This window comes from Sorex araneus, chromosome 1 (assembly GCF_027595985.1).
Source record: "Sorex araneus isolate mSorAra2 chromosome 1, mSorAra2.pri, whole genome shotgun sequence".
Lineage (NCBI taxonomy): Eukaryota > Metazoa > Chordata > Mammalia > Eulipotyphla > Soricidae > Sorex > Sorex araneus.
This window is the reverse complement of record NC_073302.1, coordinates 425438128-425455027: the sequence shown is the minus strand read 5'-3', so window position 1 is coordinate 425455027 and position 16900 is coordinate 425438128. Positions and strand designations below refer to the sequence as shown.

Here is a 16900-nt window from a genome sequence, read left to right as displayed (position 1 = left end):
GGAACTAAACAAATACTTTTGAACCCACACATTTTTAGTGTGGAATTATTGCTACTCTGATATGCTATTATTACAGTAAAATCATTCAACCAATTGAATCTTTTTTCCCCTAGAAATAAAATGCCTGACATGACTTCCTATTTTTAACTAAATTGACCAGCTCTTTGTTGTATCATCATGGCATTAACATTCGAGCACTGTAGAGAGAATTTTTGGAATAGGTAAATAACCCTTAACTTCTCCATTTACAAAGCTAACTTATGTTCTGAGAAATGAGAAATTCTTAGAAAGCAAAGCTCACTAACAATTATGTCAGTCAAGGAATTTAAAATTCATATCAGGCTCATCTTATGAATTTTTCCTATAGCAGATACACCGCTTTACAAACTAACTATATTGCCTGGACCAGTACCAACTTACTGTGTTGTGTGGTGAGAAGTTTTAAATGCTATTAATCAAAATAAAAACAAAATCTTGCTGTGAAACTGATGACGCTGACTTCATTCCCACCATTCTAGTGCTTTGCTATATACTATTAATTTCAAGTTGTACACTAAACACATCACAAATTTACATTGTTTACATAGATGTCTGACACATAGCATTTGACAATATTTAGTATTTTATAGTAATACATTACCACTAACTTTAGAAACTATAGCATCATGAAATTTTACAGCCAATTAACTTGATGAGTCACTGTCAGCTTCCTCAATTACTGTTTTAGATGAATAGGAGAAATCTCTACAGAAAGTGAGGTGCATATCACCACAGTGGCTGTAAAATCCCAAATGTCATGGTAAAGTTGAAGTGCTGACGTAGTAGTGGTGAGACAATATCTTGGTATAAATAACCTGAAAAGAAAGCCAATGGTTTCTTGTTAAATTTGGAAATAATAGCAGTGTTCAATCCATCCTGAATGAAGAGCCAAGCATTTCTTTGGAGATTTTGGAATGGCAACAGTGTTTAATCTTTAAATTGGTCAAATAGGCACTTGAATTGATTTGTAGAAGGTTCTCACAGGGGTGGTTACTGACTCATATGTGACAAGGCACTTGATTTGCAAAGTTTGATCCATTTCATCTTAAACTAATTGGAGTGTAGAGCTAGTAGCACTGTAGCACTGTTGTCCCCGTTGTTCATCGATTTGCTTGAGCAGGCACCAGTAATATCTCCATTGTGAGACTTACTCTTTTATGCATGTTGAATACGCCATGGTTAGCTTCCCAGGCTCTGCCGTGCGGGCGGGATACTCTTGGTAGCTTGCAAGGCTCTCCTAGAGGGACGGAGGAATCGAACCCGGGTTGGCCTCGTGCAAGGCAAATGTCCTACCCGCTGTGCTATAGCTCCAGTGTACAGCTAGTAAATAAAATAAATGTTTGACTAGTGAAAATTTAAATATTTAGCTTTAATAAGTGTGTTATGGAGAATGAAAATAGATCCTCTATGTATTAGTTGAGTGTTGGTTTTTGTTGTGGTGGTGGTTATTTGTTTTCTTTACTTAGAAAATCCAAGGAAGAATATATCTATGAGTTGTGATCTATTTATTTAAATTTACTTGGAAAGTATAGTGTATGAACTTATCCCAACTCTTGCATGCTGACAATATTTTTCTAGAATGATGAGGAAGCTTTTGTAACATATCAGTAAATATATGTAATGTAAGTCATAACATATTTTTCCTAAATTGTAAATATATTTAACAAAACTTCTTAGGATAGAGTTAGCTTATGCATATAAAATATTCATACATGTCTAGCTATTACATATGTTGCATGGACTGTGGAAAACTTTTTAGATCTCTTCCTTGTCTCATGATTATCATTTTCTTAGGATCAATGTGGTCTGGATATTTGGGTATTTTCATACAATTCTGTGCTTGCTGTTCATACTTGACCCTGTAGTAATGGAGAGATTCACATACTCTTCAAATGTTATTTCTTTATATCCGCAAAGAAAGACAAACCAGATAAACAGTAACTGTCACAGAAGTGTGTGAGTGTGTGTGTGTATTTGTGATTGAGTGTGTGTGTGTGTGGTGTGCGTGAGATGGATGCATAGCAGATGCAGTCACAAAGCAGGACTACAGGCAACAGAATCTAGAGTGTTAGTATAAGGCTGATTTTCTTCTTTTATCAATTAATATGTTAATAAATATACCCCATGTGGGGCCCAGACATGTTTCAGGGGCCTTGTTATCAGGAGACCATGAGTTCTAAACTTGCCCACATGCACAAAGCATGATTCTGCCAATTCTGCTGTTTGGAATCCCAGACATCACCAACAATAAGAGCATAACTAAGAAGTAACTAAGCCCATGACCACCAGCAAATAGATGTAAGTACACCACAACTCAAATGTGAGAGCCCTAGTGAGTACATAACCTGAATTTCATCTAACACTGTAACTGGAGTGTGACCCCTACCAGTGCAACCCCAGCAAGCACATTGCCCAAGGGTGCAAGCATTGCAATCCTATGTGCAAATTCTGAAGCACCACAAACACGTGTGTAAGTACCATAAGCAGGCATGTGTATGACACTCATCATTGCAAGAGCAAAAGGGAAAGGAAGGGGGAAAACTTGATAAAGCTTACCTCCTGATATGATGGCATCAGAAGATGAGGCTTTGGGAGGGATAATTAGGATTCAATGAGGTGCCACCACAAATGAATTAGAGCTCTTATAAGATCCAGGAGGATATTTTCCCTCTATGTTGTCTGTGCTGTGATGACACAAGAGGAAAGTTCTGGAAGACAGTTTCTCCCAGAGAATACCTTGGATTGGATCAGCAGCATCAAGAGCTGTGAGACAGAAAGTTCTGTTCCCAAGCTGCCTGGTCTGTGGGGTGTTGTTACAGTAGCACAAATGGAGACAGTCAGAGATCTAGAGATCTGTGTTTGGAGTTACAGATTCATCCTTTTCCCCAGTTGGGAGATACTCATTTAGCATGTCTAAGTGTCGTGGATTCTCATCAGAATGGAAACACCTGCTCTGGGATTCATAGACTTTCCAGTTATCAAGTTCAATGATGCAAAGTCGGTGAAACACAGGAATCTCCATGTGGATCTGGAGAACTCTCCTAAAAGAGAATTTTTCTCATTTGGCTGTTTGTTTAAAAAGCACCCATCTAGTCTATGTAGGAACATTCAGGTACTGTTTTAGAAACCCATCAGAGAATTTGGTCACAGAAAAAGTTTTAATTAATTGATGAGTTTTCTCCTAAGCAGTGCTGGAGGTGGGGGGTGGGATCCCAGGGACCTCCTACTGATACAGAATGAGCCTGGACTGAAACATCAGTGCTTGGGTCAGATGATGTGCAATTACTAGGCTCAGCAATGCTAGGGATCACTAGGACCATCCCTAGAACTGATCAGAGGCTTTCAGAGCTACACTCAGATGTTCCCAGAGTGGACATGTAGCATCAGGGATGAAACTTGAATCTTTGAGCATATAAAACATGGACCTCTGACTGTGAGCTATCTATGCAGCCCCAGGATAAGGACTTTAAAGAAATAACTGAGTCTTTGCCACTGCAGTGGAATTGTCTACTTGATCATTAAAATTATGAGATATGCATTTTAGACAGATATACTGAAATGAATAGGGTTTTGATGTGTATATATTTTTTTTTTTTGCTTTTTGAGTTACACCTGGTGATGAACAAGGGTTATTCCTGGCTCTGCACTCAGGAATTATTCCTGGTGGTGCTCAGGGGACCATATGGGATGCTGGCAATCTAACCCGGGCTGGCTACGTGCAAGGCAAATGCCCTACCTGCTGTGGTTTCGCTCCAGCCCCAGCAGGTAGGGCATTTGCCTTGCATGCGGCTGACCCGAGCTCGATTCCTTTGCCCCTCTCGGAGAGTCTGGCAAGTTACGAGAGTATCTTGCCCGCACAGCGGAGCCTGGCAAGCTAAACGTGGCTTATTCCATATGCCAAAAACAGTAATAAGACTTAAAATGGAGATGTTACTGGTGCTCGCTCGAGCAAATCGATGAACAAGAGGATGACAGTGATACAGTGATACTGAAATGAATGTTCTTATAGGTTCCTTGGTGATATTCTTGACACATTAGCTGGAAACAAAGAACCACGCAGAGAAAAGGAGAAGATGGTTCTCAGTATATAACAGGGATCTTAGCTTAGATTGTGTCACTGAAGTTGGTGGATGGAAATGATATACCTTTTGGCTCCAAAGCTATAGTTCTTAAAAAAAGATTAACTTTAGTCATGATGAAAATGACTAATCTTTTCCCTCTTTGTACTTTCAGACTCACAAACCCCTTGATAGCATTAAGAGAAATAATGATAGAATTATTCACAATGATAGTTTGCTCATAGAGCTATTAAGTTTGACACGGACTCTATAGAAATATTGCACACAATTGGATATGTGAGCTGAAAGTTAGGGGACAGAACAATCCTAGAAAAGGGCTAGAGAGACAATAGAGAAGATAAGGTGCTTGCCCTGCATGTGGCTGACCTGGATTAGGTCCCCAACGTCACATACTGTCCTGTGAGCTCGATCAGGAGTGATTCCTTAATGTTGAGCCAGGCAGTACCCCTGAGCAACTCTAGGTGTGGACCAAAATCAAAACAAACAAACAAACACACACAAAAATCAAGAAACCTAGAAAATTAATTTTTTCAGACAACGAGGTTGTAAAGTGATTACATCAGTTGATCTATCATTTTAGACTCTATATCCAACATTGTGGATTTTAATATCTATTTCTTAATCATAGAAATCATAGGTCAATCATATGAATTCAGTCATATACATTTTGTTTTCTTGGGGAGGGGGGTTAGCGACCAGAAATTACTTCTGGCTCAGTACTCAGGTATCACACCTAGAAGTCTCAGTGGACCATATGTGATGCTGAGGATCTAACTCAGAGTGGTCCTATCCATAGTAAGCAACTTACCACTATGCTCTCTGGCCCCATAGTTGAAGATTTTGAGAATAAATGGATTCCAAGATGAAGATAAAAAAAGATAAGTTGGCCTTCAATAAAGAAAAACTAAGACATCAACATAACCTGAATAATCATATTAAGAAGGGAGGGGCGTGAGTCAGACTCACTGCAGATCTCAGAAAACAGCACTAAGCAACCACATCTAAGCAGTGGTGCACTGAGTGACTGAGGTCAGAGGAAAAAGGATGTTCCATGATTGAATGAATAATTATAATGAAGCTATTGTTATATGAAGTTATAAAATCTCAAATATAAATTGACAATTGAATCCAACTTTCAAAAAATATAGAAGAGGGGCTGGAGCAATAGCACAGTGGGTAGGGCATTTGCCTTGCACGCAGCCGACCCAGGTTCGATCCCCGGCATCCCATATGGTCCCTCAAGCACCTCCAGGAGTAATTTCTGATTAGGGATGAAGAGCATTTTTTCATGCGCCTTTTTGCCATTTGCATTTCTTCCTTGAGAAAATTTCTGTTTATTTCATTGCCCTATTTTTTGATGGGGGTAAGATGTTCTTGTAGATTCCAACCAGTGCCTTGTATATCCTTGATATCAACCCCTTATCTGATGGGTATTGGGTGAATATTCTTTTCCATTCTGTAGATTATCTTTGTATTTTGGTCACTGTATCTTTTGCGGTGCAGAAGCTTCTTAGTTTAATATAGTCCCATTTGTTTATCTCTGTTTCCACTTGATTGGTCAGTGGCATGTCATATTTGAATATACCGTTGGCTTTAATGTCATGGAGGGTTTTGCCAATCTTGTCTTCAATTACCTTATGGATTCTGGTCTGATGTTGAGGTCTTTAATTCATTTTGATCTGATTTTTTGTGCATGGTGATAGGTCGAGATCTAAACCCATTTTTTTGCATGTGGTTGTCCAATTATGCCAGCACCATTTGTTGAAGAGGCTTTCCTTGCTCCACTTCACATTTCTTGCTCCCTTATCAAAGATTGATGTTCATACAATTGGGGTTGTGTGTAGGGATATTCCACCCTGTTCCATTGATCTGTGGCTCTGCCTTTGTTCCAGTACCATGCTGTTTTGATTACTACTGCTTTGTAGTAGAGTTTGAGATTGGGGAGGGTTATGCCTCCCATCGTCTACTACAAACCCATGGCAAGCATTATTCTCAATGGAGAAAAACTTAGGGCCTTCCCTCTAAGATCAGAGACAGGACAAGGATGCCCACTCTTACCACTTCTGTTTAACATGGTACTAGACGTACTTGCAATAACTATTAGGCAAGAAAAAGACATTAAGGGCATGCAGATAGGAAAGGAAGAAATCAAGCTCTTACTATTCGCAGATGATATGATATTATACCTAGAGAAACCTAAGACCTCTACCAAGAAACTCCTGGAAACAATAGACTTGTACAGTAAAGTCACAGGTTATGAAATCAATACCCCAAAATCCATGGCCTTCCTATATGCAAATAACAAGACACAGGAAAGTGACATAAAAAAATACCATTCACAATCGTGCCCCAGAAAATCAAGTACCTCAGAATCAGCCTAAATAAGGAGGTCAAGAATCTCTACAAAGAAAATTAGAAAACACTAATCCATGCAATAAAAGAGGACATGAGGAAATGGAAACATATTCCCTGCTCATGGATAGGAAGAATTACCATTGTCAAAATGGCAATACTCCCCAAAGCACTATACAGATTCAATGCGATCCCTGTAAAGATACCCATGAAAATCTTCAAAGAAATGGAGCAAACACTCCTGAGATTCACATGAAACAATAAATGCCCACGAATAGCTAAAGCAATTCTGTATCGTTTCTTAAAGTTAGATTCTTCCCTGTGGCCCCCTCACTCCTTGCTCCCTTCCTTTTAACAATGTAGTGTAAATTCATGAGCGATCACACATCTGGTTGTGGTGTTCACACACATAGTTTTGTCACTAAGGTCCTGTTGAGAGCAGCAGATGTGGGGACCTCACTTAAAGGTTATGTGGGGTGATGCGAGAATGGAATTTGTAGCATTCACTGATGCAAGGAAAGTACTCTACTACTGAGTTACATGTCTGGATCCAAGTTCTATATTTTTCTCTTGAAAATCTAGAGACCTCAAATCTATAGTGTCATGACTATAGTTAAAACAATATTGTCTGCCTGAAATTTTCTAATAGCTTGGGTCTTACAGTTTTGAACACAACAAAAAAAATAGCGATATGCAAGGGGATAATTGTGCTAGCTAATATTGTCATGTTCATGTAAAGAAATATTATCATTTAATATTTATAAAAATATTCTCAAATAAAGTAAATTTATAACAAGAACAGACCTTGGAAAGAAAATGAATTCCTTTGGAATCACTAATTAGATGTTGCTCATGGGGCAGAGGTAGATGGAATGAAAAATACCCTCTGCATTTTACTTAAAAGAGTAAATCTCTACCCAAATGTTATTACTAATGTTATATACTCACCACAATTTACAATATAACAGGACTCAGTAAGGGGGAAATAAAGATAATGAAACATATAATTTCATAGTCTTTTATTTACAACTTTTTGTTGCTAATGGCTTGCTTATGGTTTTTCCAAATTAAAAATTCAGTATCTAGCTAAAACCCTGACTCAGTAAATATGGGATTAAAATCACCTGAAGTAAGATCAAATAGTTTGTCTCATAAGTATGCCTCAAATGATGTAAATCTAAGCTCTAAATCCATCTTTCAGAGAAGTTAATAGCATCATCAACTGATGGTTTTCCTCCTCCTTTGGCAGGCCTGGAGCGAATTGCTCGAGATTCGTCTTACGAACAGGAAGGAAAGGTCCAGTTTGTAATAGATGCTGTGTACTCCATGGCTTATGCTCTCCACAATATGCACAGAGATCTTTGTCCTGGATACATTGGGCTTTGTCCACGAATGAGTACCATCGATGGAAAAGAGCTACTTGGTTATATTCGAGCTGTAAATTTTAATGGTAAGTTGCAAACTTTTTTTTGTCTGTAAATGCTTTAGAACTGACAGAGTTTATTTTCTCTCCTCTCAATATAGAAGATACTCAAGCAGCATGGAAAAGCACAGAATTAAAAGCAGTTCCCCTTTTAATCAAAAGTGTGAATCTTTTCACCTGCATTGAAACCTCATTTTTTTGGTTGTTGCTATTAATCTGCTCTGCAAAGAGCAGTTGTTAAAAATAAATCACTATAAATCAGAATATTCCACCTTAATATTACTATTTCAGAATGAACTTAGAGGGTTCATTTGGAGTCACTTGACAACAGATCAGATTTCTTTGAAAATGTGCTTTTTCATGTTGGTATTAGAAAAGAAATTGTTCGATGTTTTGTTTGAAGCTGATATTTAAGCCTTTTCACCAGTAAGCTGACTCAAGAAGAGTGGATGGTTTTGGAGTTAATGTTTATTTACATTTTCAAACTGCTGTGTTCAGTTTTGCTTCTCTCTTCTTGGGTTTCTTTCAATGATTCGGTCAATTTGAAGCAATGAGCTGTGTCATGTAAGATATAGCTACATACAATGTGGTGTAGATGAGATTTGCCCAAGTAGCTACGAAGAACTGGTACAGAATATGTTGGATTCATAGTATAGAGCTGAGAACAGCAGAACTACCCTTCTGAAATGATGGAATTATTGAATGCTGTTGTTCTTTCACAAAAGTTGGAATGGTTGCTGCCCGTGACTTGGGCCATTATTTTCAAATGAAATGATAGAATGCTCTGAGCTGTCTAATTCTTTCAGTTTGGCTGTAATCCACACAATGGACATGCCTTTGAGCCATGCAGAGCCCTGTACTGTCCATCATAATACACTCCAGTGACCTTAGCTGCCAGCCTTTCTCAACAAAGCACAAAGTCATCTTCAATTTAGAATTCAAGTGGAAATTTCTTTTCTTTTGTTCAGGCAACACAAGGCAAAATTTAGCTTATAGTCAACCAAGTATCCTATTTTTTTTTTCAGCAGAATTTTGGTGAAATATTACCTAACATCATCCTTTTGTTAAGAAAACAGATACTGAGTGGAAATTGAAAATGATTTTCATGCAATTATCAAACAAAGCAAAAGAGAAGTATTGTAACATAAGATTATTTTTCCAAATGTGAGTTTGGGGAACAATTTATTTATTCAAATTGTTGGTAAGTGGGAAGAGGAATGTGAATAAATGCATCTTCTCATTTATAGAAGCTTACCTGTAGAGCTAGAGAAATCTTTTGTAGAATGCTATATGCAAGTATTTTAGAGGTAAATTGCTAATTTTTGAATCTTAGCCAGGGTAAAAAAAACCCTAATACTTATTATTATTACATTATACTGTAAAATGATGATAATGATACTATTATCATCTACTTAAAATGTCTTAAAGTTCTAATGATTATTAATACAATTTGCCTCTAGATTCCAATGATTTCTGAGTTTTGTCCAGTTTTTATGGGTTTCTTTCTCATCTACATTACCAGGCTGTTGTTTCTTTGATTGTTTTTAGTATTGATTCCTTTAATAATTTCCTTTTTTTCAATCTACTTTGAACAGAGAAGCTCACATAAAATCTCATTCATTTAGTTAAGAGACACTTATTTAGCCCATAGAATGCATTAGAAAACCAACTTGAGATTTAAAGTTTCTGGGGAATTTAGATTGTTAATTAAGTGAACAGATTAAAGTATAGTGAGATATTTTGCAGTGAGTGCTGAAAGGGGAGCTCTGCTGGATTGAAAGCTTATACTGGGGAAGGCGACTACAAGGAATTAAGAACAAGTGGCTTTTGAAGGGGGTGAGTTTCAGAGATAAAGGTGAAGCAGTAGTCAGTGTCAGAGAGATTATTTGGGGTTTAATAGGTAACTCTTAAGGTTTGATTTGGTATTGAAAGAAACCCAGGGGCCAGAGTGATAGCACAGTGGGTAGGGCATTTGCGTTGCATGTGGCCAACCCAGGTTCGATCCCCAGCATCCCATTTGGTCCCCCAGAACTGCCAGGAGTAATTCCTGAGTGAAGAGCCAGGAGAAACCCCTGAGCATTGCGGGGTGTGACCCAAAAAGTAAAATAAATAACTAACTAAATAAAAGAAAACTAACTCACTGAAGCATAATAGAACTGTACCTGATATAAAGTCAATCTGGTCCATAGTTATCAAAATTGACTGGACATTAGAATCACCTTAATAGACTTAAAAATACTGAATCTTGGATTCTACCCTCAGATTATTATGATATATCAGTAATAGCTGTTATTAGGAATGTTGTAAATAAATCATGTTGTTTAATCACTGTCATGCTGTTGCTCATTGATTTGCTCAAGCGGGCACCAGTAACATCTCCATTGTAAGCCCTTGTTGTTACTGTTTTTGGCATATCAAATATGCCACGGGTAGCTTGCCAGACTGCTGTGTGGGCGAGATACTCTCAGTAGCTTTCTGGACTCTCTGAGAGGGGCGGAGGAATTGAACTGGGTCAGCTACATGCACGGCAAATGCCCTACCCATTGTGCTGTAGCTCCAGCCCTGTAGCACATTAAAGGGTTAAATTTATGAGGTAAAATGTCTCTAGATTTTGCGACACTCTTTAGAGCTCAGGTTCTGCTCAACAACATCCTTTGATTTGTTTAAAACTTCTTTGACATAACAAATTAAGTCGATTTATATATATATGTATATGTATATGTATATACATACATATATAATTGGGGGGACCACAATCAGCAGTGCTCAGGTGTTACTTTGTGCTCTGTGCTCAAGGATCATGCCTGGCTGTGCTTGCAGAATTTTATACGGTACCAGGGATCAAACTCACGTTGGCCGTGTAGAAGGCAAATGCCCTACCTGATGCAATATTGCCCTGACCTCAATTTTAATTATAACAATAATCTTTTCCCAAAGATTTATAGGAAATTCTATTTCACTCCACGAATCTATGCTTTAGAGCAGTGAGGTAATGTTGAAGAATACAGCTTCTTGTAACTTAAGTTGATACTTAAAGAGTGGTTAACAGCAAAATCACACTGGGACTTACACAACTTAAGTGTGACAGAGTTCAGTTAAAAGGACAGATAGTGACCTTCTACAAGTAGCATGTTGTTGCTTATTTTTCAAAAAAGAGTGAAATGCTAAAGGTGAATCAAATAGGCCACTAACTGATCACTTTTGAGATACAAAATTGTAAGACTTGATGCCCCATGATATTGTGTCCTAATAAAGGTTTGAACAAAACAGTTGAGCTAATTTGGATTTTAATTATTTAAAGGGAACAAAGATGACATCCTGAATAGTATCTCTATGGCTTATGTAAAGTAGGGGAGATGGATATTGATAGAAATGATTCTAAAAATGTTAAAATTTATGGTCAATAGAGTTCATGGATCACTCAGAGTTGAAAAGGTATATGTCGGCTCTAAACATGACTTTAATGAAATATTTTGTCTTACTGTACCCTATGTACAGTAGTAATCAAAATTTTTCTGTCAGAAATGAATAAAGCCATTATGAGTTTGTAGGCTGTTAGGTGAGGCATACATATGAAACAAAAACAGGAAATGGGCTCTTTCATAGGACACCTATGCATTAGCTTTTCTCTTTTCTCCAGGTAGGATCCTGGGAGGTTTTGTGAAAGATCTGGCACTTGAAAAGACTGTGAATGGGAGCCATCACTATCACTATCACTATCACTATTACTATCATCCTGTTGATTGTCAATTTGCTTGAGCAGGCCCAGTAACATCTCCATTCGTCCTAGCGTCCTAGCACTGAGATTTTAGCAGCCTATCTTTACTCATTCTTCCCAATGGTGCCGAGTTAGAGGCTCTTTCAGTGTCAGGAGAATGAGACCCATCATTGTTACTGTATTGGGCATATGGATACACCACAGGGAATTTGTGAGGCTATCCTGTGTGGGCAGGAAGCTCTCGGTAGCTTGCCAGGTTTTCCAAGAAGAAGAACTAGGCTATAACATGTGTTCCGGGAGCTTGGTTTTATAATCTCTGGATGTTGGCCGTTGATGAGATTACAGGCCGCTGGGGGCAGTTTGTGGGTGGGACTGCCTAGCTACTGGAAAATGGGGGATCTGGGTGGAAGAGGCCCAGTCCCGATCTGAGCAGGCTTGGAGATCTCAGCCCCAGGTCCCGCACACCTGGGTTCCTCTGCTGGTTCCTTCATGCATGAGGCTCGTCCAAGAGGTGCAGAGGGGCCTTGAGCATGGCTGTGGCTGGGTTCTGAGGTCTTCTGCTGCCGGAGCTCCGCTTGGGGCAGGGAGATAAACTCAACCCACCCCCTTTGAGGGGCCCTGGTGAAGACAGCCAGGCTTGGGGGCAAGAGACTCTGCTGTGAATGGGAGCTAGGCTCTGAAATTCATCCCCTTTTAACTCAGAGAACCAAACAATTTAAATTTACATAAAGGACTAATTTACTTATCTGCTTAGATACTTATTTGACATGTAACTGAAATATTTGAAAAAAAATAAAACATAGGAATTTATTTTCTTTAAGTATTTAAGAGCTGGAAAATATTAGAAATTATAAAATCTCTCTTGGTCATTCAAATAAGAATGCCTTCTAAGATCTATGTCAGATGATGCTTGTGTTATGTATAGGTAAATTTTAATATACAAATTTTCTTGGACTTTTTTTTCCTAATGGCTTGAAGCTCACATGTGTTCCATAGCTAATGACACAGGGAAGAGATCTAAGCATAAGTAACAGGAATATATCATTGTCTTAATTTTTATTAGTTTTCAGAGGAGCAATAGCACAGCGGGTAGGGCGTTTGCCTTGCACATGGCCGACAGAGTTCGATTCCTCCACCCCTCTCAGAGAGCCCAGCAAGCTACCGAGAGTATCCCACCTGCATGGCAGAGCCTGGCAAGCTACCCGTGGCATATTCGATATGCCAAAAACAGTAACAACAAGTCTCACAATGGAGATGTTACTGGTGCTCGTTCGAGCAAATCGATGAACAACTGGAGGACAGTGCTACAGTGCTATTGGGTGATCTATTAGTGTTTATTTGGTATTAATATTTTATTTGCATATGTTAAAAATATTTATAGGGATATTTTGAGAAAAGTATAATTTAAAATCCTGGAAGATCAAAGAAACAAATGCAATAACAAGAAAGGGCTAAAGTTGAGTTACTAAATCTACCAGAATATAAAAAGACATTCAGTGAACCACTTTACATGGTAAAAGCAAGCCTACCTGTAATTTTGGAAAAATTAATTTTCTTGAAATTAATTTCTGAAATGTATGTATTATTGCAGAAACTGGCCATCCTATAAGCAATGGTATTTATTCAATTATAATTATTTTATTGAATCACAGTGAGATTCACAGTTATAAAGTATTTTAAGATTGGGTATCAATCATATAATGTTCCAATATGCACACCTTCACAGTTGTACATTTCCCACCACCAATGTTCCCAGTTTCCCTTTCCCATCCTCTTAAACCTTAGCAGGCACTCTTTCTCTCTCGCTCTCTCTCTCTCTCTGTCTTTCTCTGTCTCTGTCTGTTTCTCTCTCTGTCTCTGTCTCTGTCTCTGTCTCTCTCTCTCTCTCTCTCTCTCTGTCTCTCCTTTCAGGCATTATGGTTTACAATACAGATACTGAAAGGTTTCACGTATATCCTTTACTTACTTTCAGCACTCAGGTCTTGTCCAGAGTGAGCATTTCTAAGCATAATTGTCATACTAGCTCCTTCTGTATCCTAACTGCTCTTTGCCCCACAGACGCTTGTGGCAGGCTTCCAATCATTGTCTAGTCCTCTTGGCTATTTAGCTAAATTTTATACCAAATACAAGGGGGCTATGTCAAAAACAGTAACAACAAGTCTCACAATGGAGACGTTACTGGTGCCCGCTCAAGCAAATCGTTGAACAACAGGACGACATTGCTATGACAAGGGGGCTGTTTTGTTCATGGCTAAGAACACAATACAAGTAAAATTGAAGAATATTTTATTCAAAGCTTTGTGAACAAGGAGGGAGATAGATATTGTTGATATAGATTTATAACTCATTCAAGCTTAGATGACATAGTCTCTAAAAATACACAAAGAACACCTTCCTTATACTTTGCTTTTCAAACTCTCATCCTAGTCTGTCATTTGATGTTTGGATCAGTTAACCAAGAGTTGGGGCTAGAGTGATAGCACAGCGGGTAGGGCATTTGCCTTGCACATGGCCCATCCAGGTTTGATTCCCAGCATCCCATATAGTCCCCTGAGCACCACCTGGGCTAATTCCTGAATGCAGAGCCAGGAGTACCCCTGTGCATCGCTGGGTGTGACCCAAAAAGCAAGCAAGCAAACAAACAAACAAAAAAACAAGAATTGCTGGGTTGATGGGATCACCATCATCGTGGATACGTCATTTTCTTAGTGCTACTTACCAAACTTGGAGGACTCTTGAAAGGCTCCACTAGCATACAGAGAAAACTATTAAGTCCTCATATTTAAATTCACTTGGTGCACTTCACCAGGCCTTCACAGATTCTGGTAATAGAGAGTTCAAATTTGTGTTTCTTGGTGTAAACTAGCAGCTGTCTTATGGTAATTGGGCATCCACTATTGAGTAGCTTGTCTAGTTCACCCACTTCCCAAAGAAGTGTGAATGGGTCACTGGACAAATCGTGGTTTCCTAAAAACCTATCGAAAGTATCCTGAAAAGTACAGAATGAATTTGGTAAGTCGCAGAGCTACTTATTACACCTAACAATGAGATTCTTTGAAGACAGTTTTTCTTGGCATAACTTTTCACCAGCCTTCAGAGAATGAGCTTTGCATGCAACTATGAATTTCCAGAGTAGCCTTCCCAATTTTCTATAAGATTCAGTGAGCTCAAAGAGTACTTCTAAATAATTTTTAAAACTTGACCCACAGGATAGATTCGTTTAGTCATGCCCATTTACACATCAGATAGTGTCTGATCAAAAGTGTTGTTTCTATGTGGATCAAATTGTTATTAAATTGTTTTTTTTCTGGCATTTTAAAGATATCAGTATAAATTGCTTTTTGTGGTCACTTTTAACTTGAAGCTAGTGAAACCATGTTATTAGTGTAAAGGGAAAACCTTTTCCCAGTTTGCTGGAGCAGGAGGTGAAACTGCTAGAACAGCTGGATATTGCACAGACCATTGGTATAAAATTAAAGAAAATTGTTTACAACTCAATCTTGCTAAGATTATAACCTTAGTATGTAGTAGGCTTAATGAAGCAGGAACCTAAAGATATACTTGATTTAAATGGTCATGCTTCTTTCCAGTTTATTGTTTAATGGATCACATAACATGAGAATGGTGAAAGCATTTTAAATCATAGTTTCTCTGTAATAAAACAATTGTTGAAAGTAAAACATATTTTGTTTTGTCAAGATGTTTGATAAGGAAACAAATAAAAACTACAAAGCCTCAACGACATCAATAACGGTGATGATTAGATTGAAGTTAATCACCCAAATTGATATTTTTTCATCAACAGATAAAAAGCAAATGAGCCATATTTTGCAAGTGTATTTTAAGGACAGCGAGATCATGGCATATCTGGAGTTACTTAAGAGTTCCTTAACAATTTTTCTTAACCTCTGCGCTCTACTTGGGAAGGCAGAGAGATACAAAGACCTGCCTTTTAAGATTACTTTTATTGCTACTATTTGAACAAAATGCTATGGTTATAAATTTTTTAAATCTTAATTATATTTGAAGAAAAGCATAAAAAAAGTTCAGATTTTTTCAGAAACTTAAACAACAATGCCAACTCGTTCCTCTAGACTGGTCTATCTGCCATAAAATATTAATACTGTACATCTTGTATGAATCAAATATTTTTCTGTTGCCATGAGAACAATATATACCATGAAGAAAAGTGCTGGGTAGAATTCCAGAGATAGTTCCCCATTCCTTTATAGTAGAACCTACACTGGGGAGGACAAGGAAGGCACAGGTATGTTTCATAGTGGGCAATAGAAACCAAGTTAAACTTCCTTAAGCTTTAAAAATATTTTCTGAGGGTGCATGTAGAAACCTTATGTGGAAGAAAGCAGCTTTAAAATAAGAACAGGTTATAAAATTTAAAATCTGGTTATTGAAGCAATAGTGCAGCAGGTAGGGTGCTTGCATTGCATGCTGCCTATGTGGATTCAGTCACTGTTATCCCATATGTTACTCTGAGCACTTCCAGGAATAATTTAAGTGCAGAGCCAGGAGCAACTCCTGAGCATTGCTGGATTTGGCCCACAAACAAACAAACAAACAAACCCCCAAGCCCTCAAAGCATGTCAGAAATCCACAAATTTATCTTTCCTTTGTTTTGTTCTCTTTATATCTCTTTATAAACACACGGACATGTATTATCTTTAATTCTAATACCACAGGACATTTTATTCCAGTAATTAAGATATTATTTGTTTAGAAAGTCTATTAAGATTAAAGTTTCAAAAATAACCCAGTTCCAACATCTTGGAAGCTTGAAAATTAGATTACATATGGGGTGTATTCGAATTTTCAGTGACAGGGAGCAAAGAGTAAAGACTTGTCACGGGGCACTCCTGGTGGGACAAAAGGACCTTAGGAAGTTTCTGCACATGATTTATGGGGAAAGAATAAGCAAGGAGAATGAAGAGGTGAAAACCTAAGGGGAGGGGTTGAGGGGGTGCTGAGGTCTCTGAATCTCTTTGTATTTTGTAGGTAAGTAAGTTTTTATTAGGCTATACTAGACGCATTAAGAATCACAGAGATTGGGAGACTCAGAGAGGATTTATTTAACTGGAATTATTTAGTGCAAATCTTTGTATTATGGTTGTATTCGTGACATTAAGATGAATGGAGTAGCTTGCAGGTAGTGAAGCAGTTGTCAAACCATTTCAATGCTTAATATTCTTAGGAAAATAAGTAAATATTTTCCTGATCACAGACTGGTAGAGATATGGGATTTATTAGCATCTTTTTAGAAATCTATTGATTTAA

The 16900-nt window shown here is 38.0% G+C and overlaps 1 protein-coding gene across 4 annotated transcripts in view; it reads left to right on the top strand.

Annotated features, from left to right (window-relative positions):
• Positions 1 to 16900, top strand: part of GRM8 (glutamate metabotropic receptor 8) — a 949955-nt gene that overhangs the window by 594076 nt on the left and 338979 nt on the right. For all 4 annotated transcript variants that reach the window (XM_055146111.1, XM_055146103.1, XM_004608293.2 and 1 more), the window contains exon 7: positions 7720 to 7920. In XM_055146111.1, coding sequence (XP_055002086.1) covers positions 7720 to 7920 — 201 coding nt within the window. The remainder of the gene's footprint in view (positions 1 to 7719; positions 7921 to 16900) is intronic.